General features: G+C 38.3%; 1 protein-coding gene across 1 annotated transcript; it reads right to left on the bottom strand.

The window, feature by feature from the left end:
- Window positions 1-9,934: 9,934 nt before the first annotated feature.
- Window positions 9,935-21,422, bottom strand: qpct (glutaminyl-peptide cyclotransferase). Its single transcript, XM_056255904.1, has 7 exons — window positions 21,253-21,422; window positions 15,103-15,249; window positions 14,736-15,017; window positions 12,355-12,522; window positions 11,891-11,990; window positions 10,530-10,646; window positions 9,935-10,158 (listed from the first exon to the last, which is right to left on the bottom strand). The coding sequence occupies exons 1-7, from the start codon at window positions 21,346-21,348 to the stop codon at window positions 9,983-9,985; spliced, it is 1,086 nt and encodes a 361-aa protein (XP_056111879.1). The 5' UTR covers window positions 21,349-21,422; the 3' UTR covers window positions 9,935-9,982.
- Between the last annotated feature and the right edge of the window lie 425 nt (window positions 21,423-21,847).

Below are 21,847 nucleotides of genomic sequence, written 5' to 3'. Positions count from 1 at the left end.
CACAGACAGGGGGCCTCCAGCACAAAAACCTGGGCCAAGAACCAAGGTTTCTTCCACATCTCTAGGGTATGAAGGCATCTGCAGGTAACCCAGATGATGTGAAATGGGTTGCCCCTTAGGGAAGTCTTAAGTCACCACTGAAATGGTCTCATGTCCCACTCCCAACAGTCTCTGAAACTGCTTTACCGTGATGGCTTAGCTTAGTCTGATATTGCCAACAGCTGAGAGAATTGAATTGATATGAGCATAAGACAGATGTGCCTACATCGTAGTCAAGTCCCATATCACTCTTAAAAGTGTAATGGAGAAAGTTCTTCTTGGAGTTTAGTTAACTCCAAGCATCTATGTGAGCGAGGGTGACACTTTGATGCTGAAACACCATCTTTCCAGACTGACCTAATAAATCAGTCATAAATGTAATTGATTGCATTCATGCGTTTTGCGAAGGTGTAAGGTGGCAAGCCTAGACCGAACGGAAACACCAGAGGTGGCGGGGTTAGTAGAAGGCTCACGAAGGCACCGAAAAAGAAGTTGCCACACTACAATCTTGGTGTGTGCTACTTCTTCTTGGAGGGGTCTGTCCACAAAGTCCTGAGCCCTGAGGCATCATGACTTTTTGCAAGAAGCCTTCCTTGAGAGGGTGACAGTCCTCAGATCCATCTCCCCGTGAGAAGGCTTCAGCTGCAAGTCAACCCCTCAACCCCTAGTCTCTCTGAGGGTGGGCTTAAGTAGGAGACACTCTGCTTCTATAATTTGCAAAACCCATGGAGACACATTTGGCAGAAGTTGCAATGCTGCCAAATATTCTGAAAGAGGAATCAGCCAGGTACTAGGGCTGTAATCAACCAAAGAAAATCTTGGTCGACTGAAGCCCTGAAATTTCGACTAGAAATCGACTAAATATCCGGGAAACCTGGAAAAACGCGGAAAAAAGCGTTAGATTAATTAGCTGCACAGTACTTGGTAGCCTTGTCCGCCTAAATTAATTATAAATAAACATAAAAACTAGTAAACTATTTGCAGTATATTATTTTGCACTGAGATAAACACTCGAGTCTGTCGGCTCTGACAGCGTTGCATCATGTGCAACGCCACTGCGCAATATTATAGCTATCCTATGATTTCCGTAAATAGTAGGCTACTATGTCAACTTGTGATTTCAGCACAAGAACTGTTGAGGAATATGCGACATAATTTAGACAATTGTTTTTGTCATATGTTATAATAACTGACAGACACTATCATTTCAGCCGCTCTGTGCATGTCCCCGCACAGAGCGAGGCTGAACATATAGGAGCTCAGCTTCGCGGCTGAGACACGAATAGACTATTAACTTAAAGCTTTTACTCTTAAACACAAAAGGCACGTCCACTTTAATAAAAAAATTATATTTATAAACAAACCAGATCAAGACGAGAGCAGAAACAAAATAAAGTGCATAACTGAAAAATAAAGCATAGGCTCAAAACAAATACAAACAGTGGGCACAGCGCAATTGCGCATTAGGTTTAGGCATTGGGTTGGGCTAATCCAAAAAAAGTGAAAAAAGGGGGGTGTTCTGAAGACAGACTGTTACCTGTAAAACAGGGTTGCTCTGAAAACACCCCCATTAGCAATTAGTGCTTTCCACCTGATTAAATTAACACGGTAAAAAAATCGACCAATCAGAATTTTGGTCGAGCCAGAACGTGTCGACCAATAAATCGTCTAGTCGACTGGGAGGTTACAGCCCTAGCAGGTACCCTAGTGGCTTGCCGGCAGGGGACAACCGAACATACTTCTCCAACTCTCTCCTTGGAGGGAGTGAGCTTCCCAGTTCTGAAACATTCCCGGGAGGAGACTGGGCCAAAAACTCATTGGAAACCGCTGCGCCCCGAAACACCAAAGGTGGTGAGGTTGGCGGACCAGCCTCCCGAGGGCAGTGAGGAGAAAAGTGGGCACACTAAAACTAGATGTGGGCCACTTCTCTTCAGAGGTGTCTGCCCTCAAAGTCATGAGCTCAGCGACAACAGGACTGACGCCTTCATCGAGAGGATGATGGTCCTCAGATCCGTCCGCCCCAGGGAGAACTTTTGCTGGGAATGGTGCCTCGACTCCCAGTCTCTCTGAGGGGGGGTTCGAGTACCGACACTCTGCTTATGCCGTTCTCTTCAGGATAATATAAGAGCAGATATAACACAGAGCACTTACTGAAGACACAGTAGCTGACAATGTTTGGTCCGGGTGTCCTTTATAGCTTCCTGGTGCGCCGTCATCTGGCCATGGACTACGTTTCGCGAATGAGATTGGAGTAATGTATTGCTCCAAATGTAAGACAATGTTTTTTTTTCTTAGAAATACATCTGAAAAAAATGGTTTGTCTTATAGTCTGGGTGTAAACGTTTTTATGTCAATAATAACCCCGCAACAATTGGTGGTGCCAAATACGTGTAAAACGAGTGTGCCCAGAAAATCAGTAATGTTAGAATATCTCAAGCTCAAAAAGACAGTCTTAAAAATGCAAACAGTCAAAGAAAAGCTTGCCGTCTAAGAGCCACGTGACTGTCATGTTTGCATGCCTTGCTAAAGGGACCAAACTTCCCCTGTACGCGATTTTAAAACGTAAGACGGTGTCCTGACATTCCATCCTACCCGTCAGATTGTCCTACCAAGGCTTACTGCGCATGCGCACATCAATATTGCGTCATTTTTGTCACGCTGAACAACACGCCCATAATATTTTACTACTTGCGTGAGAACTTCTTCATCTGAGGTAAGTTTTTCACTATTTATGTTAATTTTTATTATACAAAGATATATAGCAGTAATGAGAAGAGAACTGTTTACGGTCACATTCATACAAAGCCAGCTAGCACCATTGATCATATTAGCATTTTTCATGAAAACATTAGGCTAGATATGGGCGGGGCATATGATTTGATTGTTTGGTGTAAAATATAAACACACACAATTATGTCAAAATGTCCGTTTTGTCGAGTGTCCTCATAAGATCAGTCTTAAATTAATTAAATAAAGTATCAAATGATCGTAAAGAGTGTGAGGCGTGTGAGATCCGCGTCTCTCTCAGCAGCGGCAGGTCTTAAAGTGACAGCTGTTTTCATTCATAAAAATACGCCATATGATTAAACAAATATTTAAAATATATACTCTATATTGTTTTTGCATCAATTTGGAGATCAACTGTGAAATTATTACATTATAAAATACAATAAATGTATATATGTTTGTAATTACAATTAAGCACATCATTTTTTTTATTAATCTAGTTAACCCCCCTATATTTGTGATATTTTTTCTTGCATTTTTTGACAGCTATGGAAGATAAGTGGGAAGCACTGTATAATCTTATTTATATTCATGTTTATTTTTCTTAATTTAGGTTATTGATGCATACCTGCACCTGGTCGTTGAAAAACAACAGGTATGTATAGAATGTCTACTAATTTATACTGTAAGTATTATAGAACTAAGGGGTACTTATTCTACTATTATGATACAGCAATCTTACATTTGGGAGCAATTTAGCGAGAACATACACTGCGTACCTTTTTGTAATAATTGTGTACCAATACATACTGTATAGGCTTTTTTAAAATGACAGGGTACATATCTATTTTCTAGTTGTTGTTTTTTTATAGCAAAAGTGCATATGTTTAAGTTTGGCCTTACATGTTTCAATGCAAGAAAAGCTAAGACTATTGCAATGTTTTTTAAATACAGGGAAATATATCTTGTTTCATGTGGTTACAGGGTAAGTGGTGCTTGTATAATAAATAAAGGTTTCCGAGTCAGTGATATAAAATTGTGTATGCATTTTTATTGTACTTACCCTGTAACTACATGGAACAAGAGGGTAACAAGCACCACTTTAATTTACAGCCAATGAAACGCAATGTTTAATTTACCCCTTAGAAACGCAATGTCACACTTACCCTGTATCTACATGGAACAAGAGGGTAACAAGCGCCACTGCATGAAACAAGAGTATCTTTCCCCAATATTTAAGCAAAAGTTGCAATAGTTTTTGTTTTCAGTGCACTTTTGTTAAAAAGATTACTTTATAAATGCATAGATATGTACCCTGTAATTTTTAAAAAGCCTATAAAGTATGTACTGGTTCACCATTATTTCAAAAAGGTATGTTCTTGCTAAATTGCTCCCAAATGTAAGATTGTTATATCATAAAAGTAGAATAAGTTCCCCTTAGTTCTATAATACTTACAGTATAAATATTTTTATATGTTACCCCTTTATTCCCCAAACTTAAAATATTGTTCCCTTATACTTATATTGTAAGTACGTTATAGGTACACTATAATCACCGAAGGTTACGCTGTAAAATCGCTTTAAGTACTTTCCGGGCTGTAATCTAAAGCGTTACCGAAATGTGTTAGGTAATGCAGGGTCAAAGATGACACACTGCAAGTTTTAAAGTTGTGAGCAGAGAAGTAGGAGTAGGCTACTGCTCACTCCAAAGTCCCCACTTCAAGGGCTCTGCCCTTCGAAGGGAGTAGGGCATAGGGATGCTCACTTCCGTTTGGCATTTTCCCTCAGTATATTGCCACCATTCACTTATATTCTTATGTGTTATATTCACCTGCAAATAACTAAATCACTGTGTTGACACTTTCTCCATAATCTGCAGACATTCTTTAATGCTTTAGGTCAATAATTTAAAGGTTTATTTAAGCAGCTTCCTGTAGTTGTTAGTAGAGTGATCTAAAAATATTTTTAAAACCTTATTTATGATTACATGACATTATATTCCAGATTATCAACATGCCTGAAAAAACACTCCTTGTGATTGACCCAATGGGAAATGAACGTTCTTATGAACATAAAATTCTGCGGAACTGGAGGTAACCTTGTTAGAACTGTTTCATCTATTTTTTTTAATGCTATTCGATTCTAAACAGTACAAATGTCTCGACGACATCTAGGAATTGAGCAAACAGCCCAGTGGCAATTACGGACCCTGAAGCACGACCTGCAGATGGATTCCAGCAGTTGTGGTATTGAATGTATGTGTTCATATATTTTCAAGAGTGGCTTCAGGTCTGGATATGTTATAATGAATTTAATTAAGTCATCTGTCAATTAATGTCTCAGTTTGCTGAACAATACCTGCTGACAGGAACGATCAGCAATGTTCAGACTACGCCTGAAGCGGTCAGCTCAGCACGCATGACAGTAGCCTGCACACTTCTTGGATGTCGAGGTGAGTGCTGTTTTAATTCTGTAATACCGTAGTAATGTATGTATTGTAATGTACAGTGTGTCATGTAGTACACCTCTGTAGATGCTATCTTCACTCTGAAAAATGTATTTAATCAAGTAAGAATATCCAAATATACAGAGGGGATAGAGAAGAAAATTATATAGAAAATAACTTGAAGGATGCAAAAAGTAATGCAAGAATGATTTGATTTAATGTAATTTCGGAACAGGTCTGAGATTTTTTTTTTCATGGCGTTTATGTTGACATTTAGTACACTATGATATGATTGTCCAATGAATTCATATTTATCTTTTTTTTTAATGTTAACAAATGTATAGGTAATGCAGAGGAGTACTGTGTGGAAGACGACCCCAACGAAAGCATGATTGAAATGGTATACAACTTATAATACACACACCCAAAAAACAATAGTTTAACTTTATGTGCCATGTTTTTTTTGTAGAATTTTGTTATTTAAATGAAAAGGTCATTTTTCTTTTCATGTTTTCAGATTCTATATTGTTTTAAATGTACTAATTTACATATATATTCATCTCCTTTATTTCCAGGTACAGTGTGAGAGCTGCAATAGATGGGCACATTTTAAATGTTGCAACTTCAGTAGCCTAAATGTGTTTATGTGCAAAAAGTGTGTAGTATAGTTTCAGTGTATGTCCCTTTATCATTTGCATTGATAACAGTCTGCAGCACAGTGTGGTCTTAGTTCATATTTATATTAATAACTTATTGTTTTACTTGTTTTGTATTGTGCATCTCTGTTGCATGATTTTGAATTTTGAAATGAATTTGATTAATAATCTCCGTTCTAAATTGATCTGCTTGATTATAAATTATCTCAATAACTAATCTTATTTCAATTTACATTATCATCTGGTTTAGAGTAAATTTGTAACATCTGTCCAGGGACTATACAGATTAAAACTTAGACTGTCAAATCATCCTATCTGTTTATTTGTCTAGGACAATCTGATGAGGTATTTGCACTGTAAAATCATCCTACCCGATTATTTCATAGGACAATCTGATGAGGTAACGTTACTTTGCACTGTAAAATCACCTAATAAGAATATGCGGCAAAGTTACACTGAAATATTTGATGTAGTCACAGACGCGAAGCAGAAACGCGCAGTAGGATTTTACGATGTGGTAGGATGAAACGATAGATATGGCTATAATTTTGCGCTACGGTAGGAAAAACTGACAAGGTAGGACAGATCGACAGAACAACGGTACCCAGAAATTTTGGTAGACTACATGGTTTTCACTATGAGATGGCGAGCCTAATTGTTATTGTCAGATGGGCTACAGGTTATTTTTGTGGTATGCAAAAAGCGAAACAAATTTTTTTTGGCTGGGGGGGGTCTTAAATTCCGAACAATACGGTAATTTCCCACATGCTTCAGACGCAGTCACGCAAGAACGTTCCCATAGTATCAACTTTTCAATTGTTCTCTGATGACCCTTAGTTTTATATGTTGCTATGTAATGCAATGAAATGTTAACATGTTAACTGTATAATGAATATTCCAGACAGATTCCAGTTGTCTGACTGAACCAGTGTAGTTATTGTTAATAATCTAAAAGTATTAAAATCGTTTTGGTTTATTGAAATAAAATATAAAAATGAGATGAAAAAAAATTAAGCTTTAAAAAATTAAACGAAAATTTGAAATGTTGTCTTGGCAGTAATACAATTATTTTTAGCTGAAGTACTAAAAATACTAAAACTAAAACTGAAATAAAAATAAATTATTAAAAAATAAATGAAAATAAAGCTACATAGAAATATATATATAAAATAAACTAATAAAAATGACAAAAGCTCATACAAAATTACTAAAAAATTTAATTAAAAAAATTATAAATACTATAGCAGTATATGATTAATACTAAAATAACACTGGACTGAACATTGTAAACTTGTGGTAGTATAGTACTACTCAAGTACATTTTTAGTTGTACCTCACTGCAGTGACTACATTTTTAAAATGAATATACCAAAAATACACCCAGTGCCCGAAAACCCATATTTCTGTGTGAGAATGAGATAAATCAGGGGACTTTTGACACTGGAATTCATGGCAGGATCCTGATCATGTGGTCTGTAAGTTCATATTGCATGGGAACACCCAGTTCTAGGGAGGATGAAACCAGTCTATGCCACAGTTTATAGACAAACATAGAGACTAAGAGCTTCCTGCTTACAGACGTTCTCAGATGGAGACACACACTTCCTTGTAAATGAACCTTCAAAAAAACATTCAAAATAATTACAATCAGTCCTGCCCTAAAAACAGATCAGAAGTGAACATAAATCAACTCAAGATCAGTGTTATTTTAGATTTAGTTATATACAACTATTATAGTGTTTATGAATATTTAGAATTTGTTTTTATTTTATTTTCAGTTTTCATTGTAGTTAAATTTTTTGTAATTTTATGTGCTATTGTTTTAAATAGTGACATTCCAGTTTATTTTATTTTTCTGGTTAAAATCAACATATTTTTCATCAAATTAAACTTATTTGAAGGCAACATTTCTAATTTAGTTAAATGTAAAAAAAACAAAAAAACTTTTTTCTCTATGAAGACGTAATGATGTTGAGTAATATAGTATATAGTTGAGTAATATAGTATATAGAGGGTTAGTTCACCCAAAAATTATGTCATTAATGACTCACCCTCATGTCGTTCCAAGCCCGTAAGACCTCCGTTCATCTTCGGAACACAGTTTAAGATATTTTAGATTTAGCCCGAGAGATTTCTGTCCCTCCATTGAAAATGTATGTACGGTATACTGTCCTTGTCCAGAAAGGAAATAAAGACATCATCAAAGTAGTCCATGTGACATCAGTGGGTTAGTTAGAATGTTTTGAAGCATTGAAAAAACATTTTGGTCCAAAAATAACAAAAACTACGACTTTATTCAGCATTGTATTGTCTTCCGGTTCTGTTGTCGATCGCCGTTCACGAGTCCACAGTGACGCTGCTGACGTGTATCTGGTGCGTCCGTGTTTTCGGGTTCAAATAAATATGGCTGGGCAAAAAAATGCAAGTCTTCCTCTGTGTCGAAATCCTTAGACATGTTTTGCGAAGATTGTTTTGTTTCCAGCGTGCGTCTCCCTCAGACTGTAAACGAAGCTCGGGCGCACCAGACACACGTCAGCAGCGTCTTACGTCATCAGCGTCACTGAACGAGGATTGACAACGGAACCGGAAGAGAATACAATGCTGAATAAAGTCCTAGTTTTTGTTATTTTTGGACCAAAATTTATTTTCGATGCTTCAAAACATTCTAACTAACCCACTGATGTCACATGGACTACTTTGATGATGTCTTTATTTCCTTTCTGGACAAGGACAGTATACCGTACATACATTTTCAAAGGAGGGACAGAAAGCTCTCTGACTAAATCTAAAATATCTTAAACTGTGTTCCGAAGATGAACGGAGGTCTTACGGGCTTGGAACGACATGAGGGTGAGTCATTAATGACAGAAATTTCATTTCAGGGTGAACTAACCCTTTTAAAGCTTACGATGTACATAAATGCAAGAATGTAACCCTCCACAAATCCTCAACTAATCTGTACTGAAGCTAAAGCTATGAATGAACACTCAGAAGCCAAGAATGGTTTTACCACTGCTTTGTGAACTGTTTATTAGCTGTTTTGCTTTATAATCAGTTATTTAAAATGGATACATGTTTAAAGTAACATTTCAGATCTCACTGGACAGTGAGGAACACATTGACACCAGGAACACATGACAATAGCAGCAGCTCGCAGAATCACATCATGAAACACTGTGATTCTTTACACCAAGTTTGTTGATTCATAAAACAATTTACATTTAAGTCAAAAAGGCTACACAGTATAAGGCTACAATAAATTCTATTATTTACGCATGTAACCAGCAAAAATAAGATATACTGAGTACCAATATTTGTAAGTATTTCGTTTTGCCGTCATGTCCTGGTCTTCTGTTGCACAAGGACAGGGGCATTAACAGGTGACAAAAAAAAAAGAAAAAAAAGTGAACCCTGTATACCGAGTCAGATCCTGAATCAAGAGCCAGATTTACTAACAAACCCTCTTTTGGCATTAAAAAACTACTGTCAGGATCTACCAAGAACACGTAGTGAAAAATTTGTGCTGAAAAGGTGTGGACGGGGTTATTTTTGCGGCTGACCTTATTGCATATGCATTTGTAGGAGTTTCCCTTTCAGATGCAGTATTTATGAGAGGAGAGTATTTAAATGAATCAAGCAAGGTGATTTACTAAGGTTTGCACTAGTCAATTACCTGTATTTGCTCCATTATTTACAGTACTGCCCAAAAAAAGCACGTCTTAACCAGACGCTGATTTGCGCTGCTCTTGGTAGATCCCATTGGTCATTATGGAAATGATCCGGCAGTGTCTGTTCTTTAATTTCCGAGTCATCAGTAGATCACGTGAAGAACTTTCCACTCCCATCAGCGCTGTTTTTGAATTGCGCTCTCAAGCTAATTTGCCCTGTTAAGTAAATCTGGCCCTAAATGTCTTCTGAATTTTAACAGGCCGAAGACATTTGCAACCCCAGTTGTAGTAATGTGCATCTGTTTGGAACTCACATACCACAGAAGAACTTACTGATTGTGTGACAAATAAATTGTCAAAGAACAACCTGGAATAGGTGAGACTGGCTAACTTGCAATGCTTGTCAGAGAAATGTCATCGGGGACTGATGGTCTAGTTTGGAAAGATTAAGTGCTTTCAGCGATAGGGTTCTGACTTTTCTTGTTGAGGTACTCAAGAACAAACACCTGCAGGATCTTGTTGAGATTGCCGATGGAGGTACGATCCAAGTTATCCTCATTGTCATCGAAAGTGTGCCACACCGCAGGGAAAGGAGTCGTGATGAGATGAAGAATCCGGACTCCTGCGAGGGCAGAGAAATGGTGAACGTGATTTCACCAAGTACAACATCAACATCTTTATTGATCCTGGACCAACATTTCCATCAACCACTCAGATTTGAGGGACAAGTTCACAGTTTATGTCAAGTTTAGGCTTACAACCAGGGTTATGTGCTTCTACATCAGTGTTATTCACCTATCATTTCCCTCTGATTTTAGGCTAAGTTATGGATAGGGATAAGAGATTAGGAATTTTCAGACAGAAATGTTGTTCCTGGATCAACAATTCTTTTTTTCTAACATGAAAAATCGCGGCGACTGCAGAGGAATACATACAGAAGGCTTAAAAGCCTTTTTATATAAACATTCATATTAATCTCAGGAAGTCTTTTACCTTGGTTGAGAAATGGTATGTGGTCATCCAGAATAAGACCCACATGTAGGCCAGGCCAGAAGTACTGAACCTCATTAGGGTGATTCTCTAGGTGACCGAGCGCATGCAGCCGACGCTCTAGACAACAGTAAAGAGTTTTCCTCTCAATATCAGCTCATTTGGAGTATAACATTTATTATTTTATAAAGGTTAAAGGTGCATTCAGTAGTGTTTTTGTTTATGTTGTGCTTGTCAATATGACAGCCAGCTTTGATTATACTGACACCTAGTGGTGTAGATGCAAAAGCACTAGCTATGGGTTTTAGAGATAAATCCTTATTAATGAGGGAAATTCACACTGAGTAACTTATATTTTTATATATAATATTACCAGTTACAGTATATTTTTGCACCCCTAGTGAGTGTGCATCATTGTATGGAATGTGCACTTATAGTGTTCTTTGAAGTATATACAGTATATATTTTAAAAACTCTACTATAAAATATTCCTGGAATTAAAAAGCCACTTAAGTGCACTTAAAGATAAAAAACATGTAATAATGCCAAATTAATTTTTTTACCATTATATTTTAAATCATTGTTTAATCGTGCTTCAAAGAAGTGCACTTATTTTTGATGTGTTGATTATAGTAGTAGTTGATTATAATTTTAACTGTAGCATGTAATTATTAAATACTACATTTAAAGTTAATATATTTTTAAATGTACTAAATTGCATCTCCATCATTACAAATGTGCAATTACAAGTATATTTATATACAAATTTCAATAAAAATGACATAAAAGTAGATTTTAGTTACAAATAACATAACTGTTGGTCCGTACATCGGCAGTACACTCCAACCTAAACAATAGAAGTGAATATGAAACTACACATAATAAGCACCACTTAGGTAGGTCTGCATTTAATATAATTTTAAACCATTACCCAAGTAAATTCAAATAAGTGTCAGATAGTGTCTGAATAAGTTCGCACATAAGTATAATCTATATTTCTTTTTAAAAGTATGCTAAAATTGACTTTTTTCCACAAAGGCATGCTAATGAAAATATCTCTGAATGAAAGCAAATGAAAATCAACTGCACAAAAGCAACACATAGTGTTTAGTTTCTAAACGAATCAGTGTTTTTGGTGTAAAAAAAACAAAAACAACAACTGAATGAATGATTCACTGACTCATATATATGGGGAACATTTGACTCGAACCATTCAAGTATTTGAATCAATTATTTTCTTATGGACATTTGTTTAGACTTATTGTCATCCATAACTAAACCTAACTAAATTTCTCAGAGGAAAAGAATGAGAAAACAGAGGGAGAAAAGATGGGACAACAAAATGGAGCAGAAAAATTACTAACCAATTTTTTGAAGTTTGGAAAGCCATCGGGTCGTACTAGAGAACTGATTACCAAAGCGAGGATTAGGACCTCCAATCAAGTCCAGTAGAACAAACAGATCCTGGCGAGAAATTGAATGAATTAAACACTTTAACCGGTTTTGCGGTTTGCTTGCATTCATTTTCTTTAGCCGTACATTCACAATATATGATTGTCCATTTATGTAACACTTATACAGTGAATGAGGAAGTATGCAAGCACAAATTATCAGTGAATAACAACTTAAACTGTCTGTTCATCACACAAAGTTTAGAAAATCTTATAACACATCCCATAAGTCATATGGATCACTTTAATGGTACTTTTTGTATTTGGACAAGCTAAATATCAAAATATCTCATTTTGTAATCCATGGAGGAATGTAAGTTTGGCTGTATGTCAACTTTCTTTTTTTGTATTAATCATTGTTTATGAGGGAACTGTACAATGCTGTCGAGCTGGCTGGTGTTGGTGGCTTCTGGTGGATGTGGTGTCGTCGCCATTTTGTGGGCTAGGTGACGGGATCCGTACAGAGAGTCTTCAGAGGTCCACTGATACAGAGCCTCCTCTCCATCAAAGAAGAACAGCTGCAGAGACAGATCTGACCCAGAGTCCTGTGAGGGAAAAAACATATACATACTGCCATCTACTTGTGATGCTACAGAATACACACAAATGAAAAAAACATTTAATATGTAAATTCATTATCAATCCCATGAATTCCAATCGAATTAATAAGGAACCAAATAAGTAGGCACAAAATAAAGCTATAAGCTACCCACTGTCAAAGAGAGTTTACTGAACCACTGAAAACAACTTAGCAACCGCATTGCCACATAGAACAAAATAACTAAAATATCCGGTGAGTGGCGCTAAAAGCTCTATAGCATTTGCAAAAAAACATTCCACCTACTCTAACCCTGCCCTAAAGCGAACCGATAGAGTTGACAAAAGCAAATGTGAGATAAAAAGCATATGCTGAAACAACAATGAAATTTTAGTTTGGACTCGTACCTGAGCGCTCCGAATAATTTCACCAGATGAGCTGAAGAGCAAGTTTACTACATAAAGCCATACATATGAGCTGGTTATATGAAGCAAACATCAAAATGTTATTAGTTTACAAATCATGGGCTACAAATCAAAGTGTTTTGAGGTCATAACATAGTATTCTGCAGTGAACGACGTGAAAATAAGTCTTCATTATTCGATAATCTGCCCTTGTAATTTGTTGCCGTTTTACAGCCATAGTGTTCATTTTAGTTTGGAACTGCAGTGAACTGTATGTATAAGAGGATGCATTTTTGAAGATGCACTCTCCTGCGTTGCTCCTTCATTTATTCATCACAAACTCTTTCATTTCAATGTTCACGGTTATGTTTGTAGTGGCAGTGCTTTAAAGGGGGATGGATGCATACAACTTTTCCAAGAAAATTTTACTATAGACCCTTATAGACCCATTTATTTTTCTTGCAGGATTAACAATTATGTGCTTTTGAAACCTGAAATGTTTCTAAACACTTTGGTCAAAGTCAGTCAGTGTGTCTGAATCATGTCCGAATATAACAAAAGGGGAACTGAAACTAGACAAATGTTTAAATATAAAAACTCATGACTTTGAATAACACAGCTTCTACCTAGTAACAGAAGGGTTTGCTGAATAAGAACCAATTTTACAATTATGCGATGAATCATGTCACCTTTGCCATGCTCCTATTCTATAAAAACAGTTGTAGTGGGATTCTCCCTGAAATTGGTCTGAGATCCTCTGGCCGTGATTAAAACATATTTGAAGGCATTGTCTGGAGTCTGTTTAGTTCGGTTATAGGACACTAGAGATCTATATTCTCGAGTACTAGTGTAAAAAGGGACGAGACGTCGTCCGACTCGAAGACTGTAGACGCAGTGCTAGAGTATAAATATTATTAAGTAGACGCTTGGGTGTCGACGGGAGATGCCAGGTAAACTTAAGTCAGGTGCTTAGGGGAAAATCTACCACAAAAGCATTATCAAATACATAAAGTTCAAAAATTAATTAGCTGTATCTGGAATTTTTATTTCTAGAAAATATTCACATCTTTGAAATTGTACTGTAATGTCACTCTTTGGATGGTCGTATTCTGACCTTGGCGCTGACTAGGCAGAACTTTGGATCGTTTACACATAAGTCGTGTACGTGGCCATTCAGCAAATGGTTATAGGCATCTAAAGATTTATACGCCCTCAGTTTCTCTTTACGCTCGTTTTCTCTATGAGGTACTGTAGGTGTAGATGTCAGGCCACTCAACCGGAGCTAATCCTGTCAGATCGTCCATCCATTGAATGAGTGTGTACAGGTCGGCCAATCTGGTTCTGTCTATTAAAGTTAACCTTTTTAAATGACAATTGCGGTCCTGCAATTAAGATATTAAGATAAAATTAGATTTCCTCTAGTCATTGTTAAAAAACAAGCTATCAAAACGTTTCAGGTTGCGACTGTAACCATAGTTCCCTGAGAAAGGGAACTCGCGATGCGTCAACGACGCTTTGGGGACGCATTCACGCTGGGAGCGTTCCCAAAGCGTCGTTGACGCATCGCGAGTTCCCTCGAAAGGGAACTTGCTAGCCAGGGGAACTGTTTTGCCTCCACCTAAGCTCCGCCCACAAAAAAAAGTCACAATGTTTATAAAAACAAGTGACAGTGTTTTTTGCTGTCACCAAAGCTTATTTGCTAAAAAATCTTAAAACAAAAAATCTAGATATACATTAGATGATGACCTTACTAATCGACTAGTCAGTTGTTCAACCATTGGTGACCCATCCCTATTTTCTGTGTACATTGCCATACCTTCAGGGTCTTTAGTTCGTCATCTTGGGCTCTTGCCAATTCCAAAATCATTGAGCAGGGGACAGCAGAATCCGTTGCTCCGAGGAACTCACGGCCGTCCCATTGTGGAGGGTAGTATTTTGAGTCTAAGTGGCAGCCCAGCACCAACTGACGTTTTGCAGCAGGGTTGAGAGTAGCAATTATGTTGGTAAAGGGAAGTTGGCCGTAAGGAGTATGAGAATAGAAGGCGTCCTCTGTCACTTCCCACCCCGCGTTCATCGAGCCGAGGGTTGATTTAATATGCTGAAGAGAAAGAAACTCACACACTGATTACACTGTCACATTTAAACGTGAGATTTCATACACACACTCACACACACATACTGACCTCCCGAACTTGTTGGCTTCCAGTTGAACCAGGGTACCGCACAACAAGCATAGTCTTCAGGTCTTTCTGCCACATTCGGTCCAGATCGGTATGAGATATGACACTGCTCAGTTCACTGGAGCTCAGTGTGGTTGCTGCATGTTTTAGCTGAAGAGAAAAGGAATTACAAATTGTATTAATTTATTACACAGTGGGTTTTTGCAGATGCTGCTCATTAATCTTCATCCATATGAGCTTGTGATGTGTATCCACTTTCACTGTTTCTGTGTTGTGTGCATTCATACCTTTGAGCAGTGTTGTGGTTGAGACCAGCATATTCGACTCTGAGTAAAGTTTCAGACTAGAAGAGCGTTGAGATCAAGTTAGGATCAACTGCAAAACTGCTATTTTGTCAGACTGGTTTTTAAGATATACACTGCATCCAAAATCGATTACTTCCCTACAGTATAGTTTGTGAAAAACAGTACGCCAAAAGAGTGGTATGTCCGAATAGTATTTGAAAATCCAGTCCCTGGATGACCTTCTACTTCTGCCGAGATTCTGAAGTGTGCATTCGATGGACACTTTACTTTCTCATGAGGACATGGGAGAGGATTTGTGAATGGCAGTGAAGCGACGCAACTGACGCTGGTAGGTCACATGACAGTAACAACATGGCAAATGTAATACGTCCGAATTTCTTTCATACTACCCATATTCATATTATATAGAGCATACTTTTTTAGCGGTCGCAAAGTAAATTCAAATGTAGAACCTACACAGACAGTAGTCAAGTCAAGTCAAGTCACCTTTATTTATATAGCGCTTTTTACAATACAGATTGTATCAAAGCGCTTCACAGTGATAACATGAAAACAATATAACAAAGTTTGTTTCAAAAAGAAATTGCGTCAACGTCCACCTTAAGTAAGGCAGATCAATAATATTATTGAATATTAAATGTCCCCAACTAAGCAAGCCAAAAGCCAAGGCAACAGTGGCAAGGAACCAAAACTCCATCAGGTGACAGAATGGAGAAAAAAACCTTGGGAGAAACCAGACTCAGTCGGGGGGCCAGTTCTCCTCTGGCCAACGGAGGAACAGTGCATGATTCGGGCAGCATTACAAGTCAGATTGGATCGGAACATTTAGAGTATTTTTTGGAAGTCCAAGTATGCACGCCGGTCTTAAGACGAGTTGTTGAGGATCAGTGCCGTCCACCATAGAGAGTCCATATCGCCCGTACTGATTTTGGATGCAGCGACAGTCTTAACATATTGTCTGCGTTTATGTAACTGGCACCAGAAGACGGTCGAGTTTGAGTTACAAGTCTGAATCCACATGCTCCTGAGTCCATGACAAGAACAAGATCATTGAAATATGGTCCGAGTCCAAGACCATATTTTCATGGTCTCTGTATTGACATGGACTTGGGAGCATGTGGTCTCAGTCTCGACTCAGACTCAACCCTCTTCTGGTCTCGGTCTTGACTTGGACTCAAATGAGCTGGTCTCGACTACAACACTGCATTCACTGTATTCTTCAAGATTATCTGTACAGAGTCAATCTTCCCTCTCTTTTACAGCTGACATGCCTCTCTCTACAGCACATTGTAATACAGGGAAAATAGGGAGTGTCAGGTAGAGACAGAATTACAAAAGAAACCCGATAACAGGATCAGTGGCGTAGTAGAGTGTAAGGCTGGTGGTGTTAGCTTTTGACAAGACCGACACGAGATTTTAATCTGCCCATTTCTGAACTCATTCTAGTCCCTTTTCCCTTTGCATATCAGCTCAGAAAGGCGATTATATTAAATAAATAAAAAAGTGCCTAATTAATAGTGGGAATAGAGTGTTTAGCGGGTAGGGTTAGGTTAGGGGTAGGTGTAGGTGTAGGAGAGGGCTTTAGGGACATGGACAAGTAGTGACCCAATAAGACAGCATTCATTTATGATTTCAATCATTGTAATCATATATACTGAATATGTTATTATTGCATACTATTTTATAATGTACTACAATACACTTGTCCATGAACTGAATATAACTGAACATAATGGTGTCATTACTCCCCCCTCCGTAACAGAACAACAGAGGGAGGGCCGGAGGGGGCTCTGGAGGTGGACGAGGTGATGGAGAGAGGCTGGAGTGACAGGATGGTGAAGGGATGACAACGATTCCCTGGTGGGGCTGATGAAAGAAGCCTGGTGGCACAGACCCAGAGCAGTCCAGTGCCGACAGCCCACGACGGAGTAGAGGGAGGGAGGAGACCAGGTGGTGAAGAGGCTGACGGCAGCTGGGGAACGACCGATGGAGACTCTGCGGATCTCCAGAGCAAGTGAGGTCGCTTGAGTCCATCGGCTCTCCGCTTGCTCTGGAGATCTCTGCGATGCCGTAGCGACGAACACGGGAGGGGGAGCCAGAGTACCCGAGGGCTGAGGCGGAGCCGGTGTGATAGAGGACAGAGGTGATGCCGAGGGGAAGGAGGAAACCACTGCAGCCGTAGGGGTGGAGGGACAGAGCGCAGCAGACGGACAAGTCCGTGGCTGACCAAGGGGGTGCCGGCAGGGCAAGGGAACCCGATGGAGCCGTAAGTCTGATGGTCTCCAGTGGAGCCGAAGGTGGGAGGAGCCAAGACGGAGCCGACAGGTCGACAGGCCGAGATGGAGCGAAGAGGACCGTGGCCGGAGGGAGAGCAGCGGGATCCTCTTGCACGGGCGCTGAAGGTGGATGCACGACCTGTGGCTCGACGTCACAGGGACTCTCCGGAGATGGCGCAGGGCGGTAGCTCTACGCTTGCGGGGGGCACACACACGAGTTCTCCGCGGTCGAAGGTGGTAATTCGGGCTCTGTGTCTGGCTGTGTTCTGGATCAGGGCGCAACACTCTCCAGACACCTGATGACGGTCTCCTTCCAGTTCAGATTTGTGGTGTCTGGGAGGTCGATAGGATGGTGGAAGGTTGCCCGACCCAGAACAAGGTCTTCAGGGTTTCGTTGTCGAGGGGGCTGGTGACTGCAAGGCAACAAAAGTTGAGCCAGGATGATGAATTGGACTCAATAATCCATTATTTTTGGTCCAGTATTCTGTCACAATTAGATCCAAGGAAGACGGAGATGATTGAAATGTAACAAGTTTGTTTAATAAATAACTCAGAAACATAGCCAGCAGGCAAGACACAAACAAACAATACCGGACACTAGACAGAACACAGGCAGGAACTTAAATACACAATGGCGATTAACTAAAAGACTAGCAGCGGTGATGAATGTCATTAGTGTCCATGGTGACAGATCAGTGGCGGGAAACACAGACAAGGAAACACGTGAGGAATGAAAACAAACTAAAAGTCTGAACTGAACTGAATATAACTGAACATAATGGTGACAACACTGATATGCAAAGTATATGTATCTAACAACTATTTAAACTTACCAAAAATTGCTATTTTCACTTGGAGTAAATAGTATTTAATACAAACATCCTCTGACTTAAAAAAATCGGATAAAATCGAACATAATTAAGCAATATCACACTAGCTATGTTTACAGACACCTAAATAATTTGTTAGTAATTGGATTGATGGCTCAATCAGATTGAAAAGCCTTCACGTAAACACCTCAATCAAGCTCTTCCGACATATTTGTCAGCTTTCCTTTTAGGTATGTCATCAAGACAAAATGACAATTATACTCACAGTAGCTCCAGTGATATTATAGCGGTGGCTTTCTTTAGTTCTTAATGCTGTGACCGGGGAATTATGCATGCGCTGACGTTTTTTTTATATCAGCACAGCTGTGATTCGGCTGCAGGTAATCATAGTCGTGCTGATATTCGGATCATAATTTTGAGTCTGATATTGGTTTTATAACACTTCAGTAAGCGTAAAGTAACTTCTTTTATTGATATACTTTTGCTTCGCCAAAATAGTTCCAAAGCAGAACGAACCGCTGCATCCCTGAGCACAGTATTTTGAAGAAATCGGCTGAGTGAATCATTCAATGACTCATTCATAAAGTCACTTGCTGCCACCTACTGGCGTAAAATCCCTACTACTACTTCACAGGATTAAACAGTAAAGACATTGCTCTGCCAATCACATTTAAAGACCGGAGCTAACTAACACATTTATGTAATTTGACATAATAATTGTGATTAAAGAGCTCTGCTGCAATAAATCCCATACATGCAAAGTGATGAACCTAATAACTACAAGACCAATTATGTAGTTTTAATTATTTAGTGTTAATGCATTAACTATTACAAAAATGTGTCATTAAATGTTATAATCGATTGAGAGCCCTAGCTGTAATCCTTTCGCCTACCAGTTAAATGTGCAGACAACTATATGTACAGTTTGTTTGAACAATGGAAGACAATGAGCAGAGTGGAATACTACCAGTAAGTAGTGTGTGGAAACCAATTTTCGCACGTAACTTCAAATGCTAAAATGAATACCACAACTTATAACTTAAACTATACAATCTCATTGGCTTACAATGAATGAAACATTTTCTTCTTCATTTTCTTCAAAAACATAAGTAAAGTAGATCTTTTTAACACTTTAAAGCGTGTGCAACTAGTGACATCCTCTGCGCGCTTCTGTGTCACTTCAAATGTGGTAGCTTCACAACATGCTAACATTCATGTCATGCATAAACTCGAAATTCTTGTGAATGTGTACAGTTGGCCAGAAGCGATGGTTTACAGTTAAAAGTTTAAAATAATAATATAATAATAAAAGAATAATACATTTTTCAATTTCATACATACAACTATCATTTTGTTTCAAAAGATATAGGTTCATCCATTGGGATCGTATGGATTATATTGCATTATATGGATTCTTTTTCTAAAAATCTTTATCTGTGTTCACCTTAAGAAAGAAAGTCATATACATCTGGGATGACATGAGGGTGAGTAAAAGATGATTTTTTGGGCTGTACCCTTTAAGCTGGCTGAGACATCTTCCATGAAATGAATCTAATGTTCTTTATTAATAATGAATCATATATTAAAAAGTTTACACTTTCTCAATCTACAAAGCTGAAAAAAAAAAAAACCAACTTACAATACAATCTAATTCAGTGACTCCCATTACAGTCAGAAAAACATGATGATTACACTCTTGCTTAATGTTAATGTTGCAATCAAACTAGTATAGTCTTGTTTGTAGGATAAATTATACACTGCATATGTCTAGAGGATAATTATGTGTTCAAACTACACTATACATGGCAACAGAAGGGCTCTGAAATGAGTCGACACAGCTGGAGGACATTCACAGAGTCTGAAAGGCTTCTAGTTATATGATCTTTCTTGAATAATAATGTTAAGATGGATAGAAACACATAATTAAACTACTTCTGCTTTAAACACGATATTGATCTTCTGATGACATTTCGTTTTGTTTGGTCTCAAAGTCCAATTGTTCCTGTGCTGCGATTATTGATTCTTCATGTTTTATTTGAGCCACTTAATGAAAGTAGCTTGTTTTGAACAACACAGAAGTAAAAAATGTTTTATACAAAAAAGTATGTGTCAAGGTGAGGAAAATAAGATTATAAAAGATTATATTCCACTGTATAACTTGCCCTTTTCAGTTATCTGATCACATGCTGAAAAGCAATAGTGCAACAGAAGCATCATTCACAGAAATGTTCCCAAAATACTGATCTGCTATCTTTAGAACTGCACAAAAATAATTAATTCAAAAGAGTTTGAAAGTCTGTATTAAGATATCCTGCTGATGGATCAATGATGGGGATCTTGCTCCCATAGCAACTAGACAATGAGAGACAGACTGAGCAACATGAACTGAAGTCAGATGCAAGTGACCAGATCATGTACTTGTAAAGCCATGAAGCAAATTATCCTTACTTTCCTTAGTCAGTTTAAGTGATCACTGTCACGATTCTATTGGATATTTGAAATTAAAAAGAAGACATGCAAAAAAAGAAAAAAAAAAAGAAAAAAAGAATGCATGAATAAAACGGTTTTTCTTTTTGGTATGCATTAAAAACAGACAGATATTCCCTAATGAAAACACCATCCCTTCATGAGAAAAAAAATACATAGAATTCATGAATAATTCTAACTGAACATTGTTTAGATATCTATTCTATGCCAATTCTCTTAAAAGGAACCAAGCATCAGTTGTGTAAAGATTGCTACCTTCTCCTCCTGCCAGGGAACAGTGTCGCAGCTCGTCAGAGTCGCTATGATGCCAATGAAAGCCAACAGTCTCGCGGTCCAGCGTCGTTCGGCCATCTCATCTCCTCAGTTCTGTTCTCACGACGCTCTCTCACACACACATACACACACGCACACACACACAACTCCGATCATGTGAGAGAACGCTTTACAAACCCTACTATGGCGAACGCCTTGCTTATGAATATTAATAATGTTCCGTGACGCTCGGCAAACTGATTGGCTGAAAGGCAGTCATTGCTGGTGTATTGAAGGCTTAGCTCATGAATATTAACCAAAGGCAACCAACCAACGTCAGCGACGCTTTATTAATATGCATGAGTTACCACTTCGATTCGGCACAAAGAGCCAGCTGTTGTCGAGCGCTGGAGTTTTTTGTTACTTCGTCTTCTTTTCCTGTTCTTAAATAAAGAAACAATGTATATAATATTGATATGTTTTCTTTGTACTAATGGGTTCTGTGTATTACAGGTTCCATTTAAGGGATAGTTCACCCAAAAATGTAAATACTGACATCACTTATACTCGCCCTCAAGTTGTTCCAAACATCTACGAG

The sequence above is a fragment of the Rhinichthys klamathensis genome, unplaced genomic scaffold, assembly GCF_029890125.1.
Source record: "Rhinichthys klamathensis goyatoka isolate OS25496 unplaced genomic scaffold, OSU_Roscu_1.1 h1tg000123l_1, whole genome shotgun sequence".
Classification (NCBI taxonomy): Eukaryota; Metazoa; Chordata; class Actinopteri; order Cypriniformes; family Leuciscidae; genus Rhinichthys; species Rhinichthys klamathensis.
This window is presented reverse-complemented; position numbering and strand designations above follow the sequence as displayed.

Excerpts from the sequence above, each read along its gene's own strand:
- qpct (XM_056255904.1), bottom strand. The coding sequence starts at position 21,348 with ATGGCCGAACGACGCTGGACCGCGAGACTGTTGGCTTTCATTGGCATC. Across the intron at positions 15,250-21,252 it reads TTCCCTGGCAGGAGGAGAAG|CTAAAACATGCAGCAACCAC; the intron begins GTAGCAATCTTT and ends TTTTCTCTTCAG. Across the intron at positions 15,018-15,102 it reads GAAGCCAACAAGTTCGGGAG|CATATTAAATCAACCCTCGG; the intron begins GTCAGTATGTGT and ends CTTTCTCTTCAG.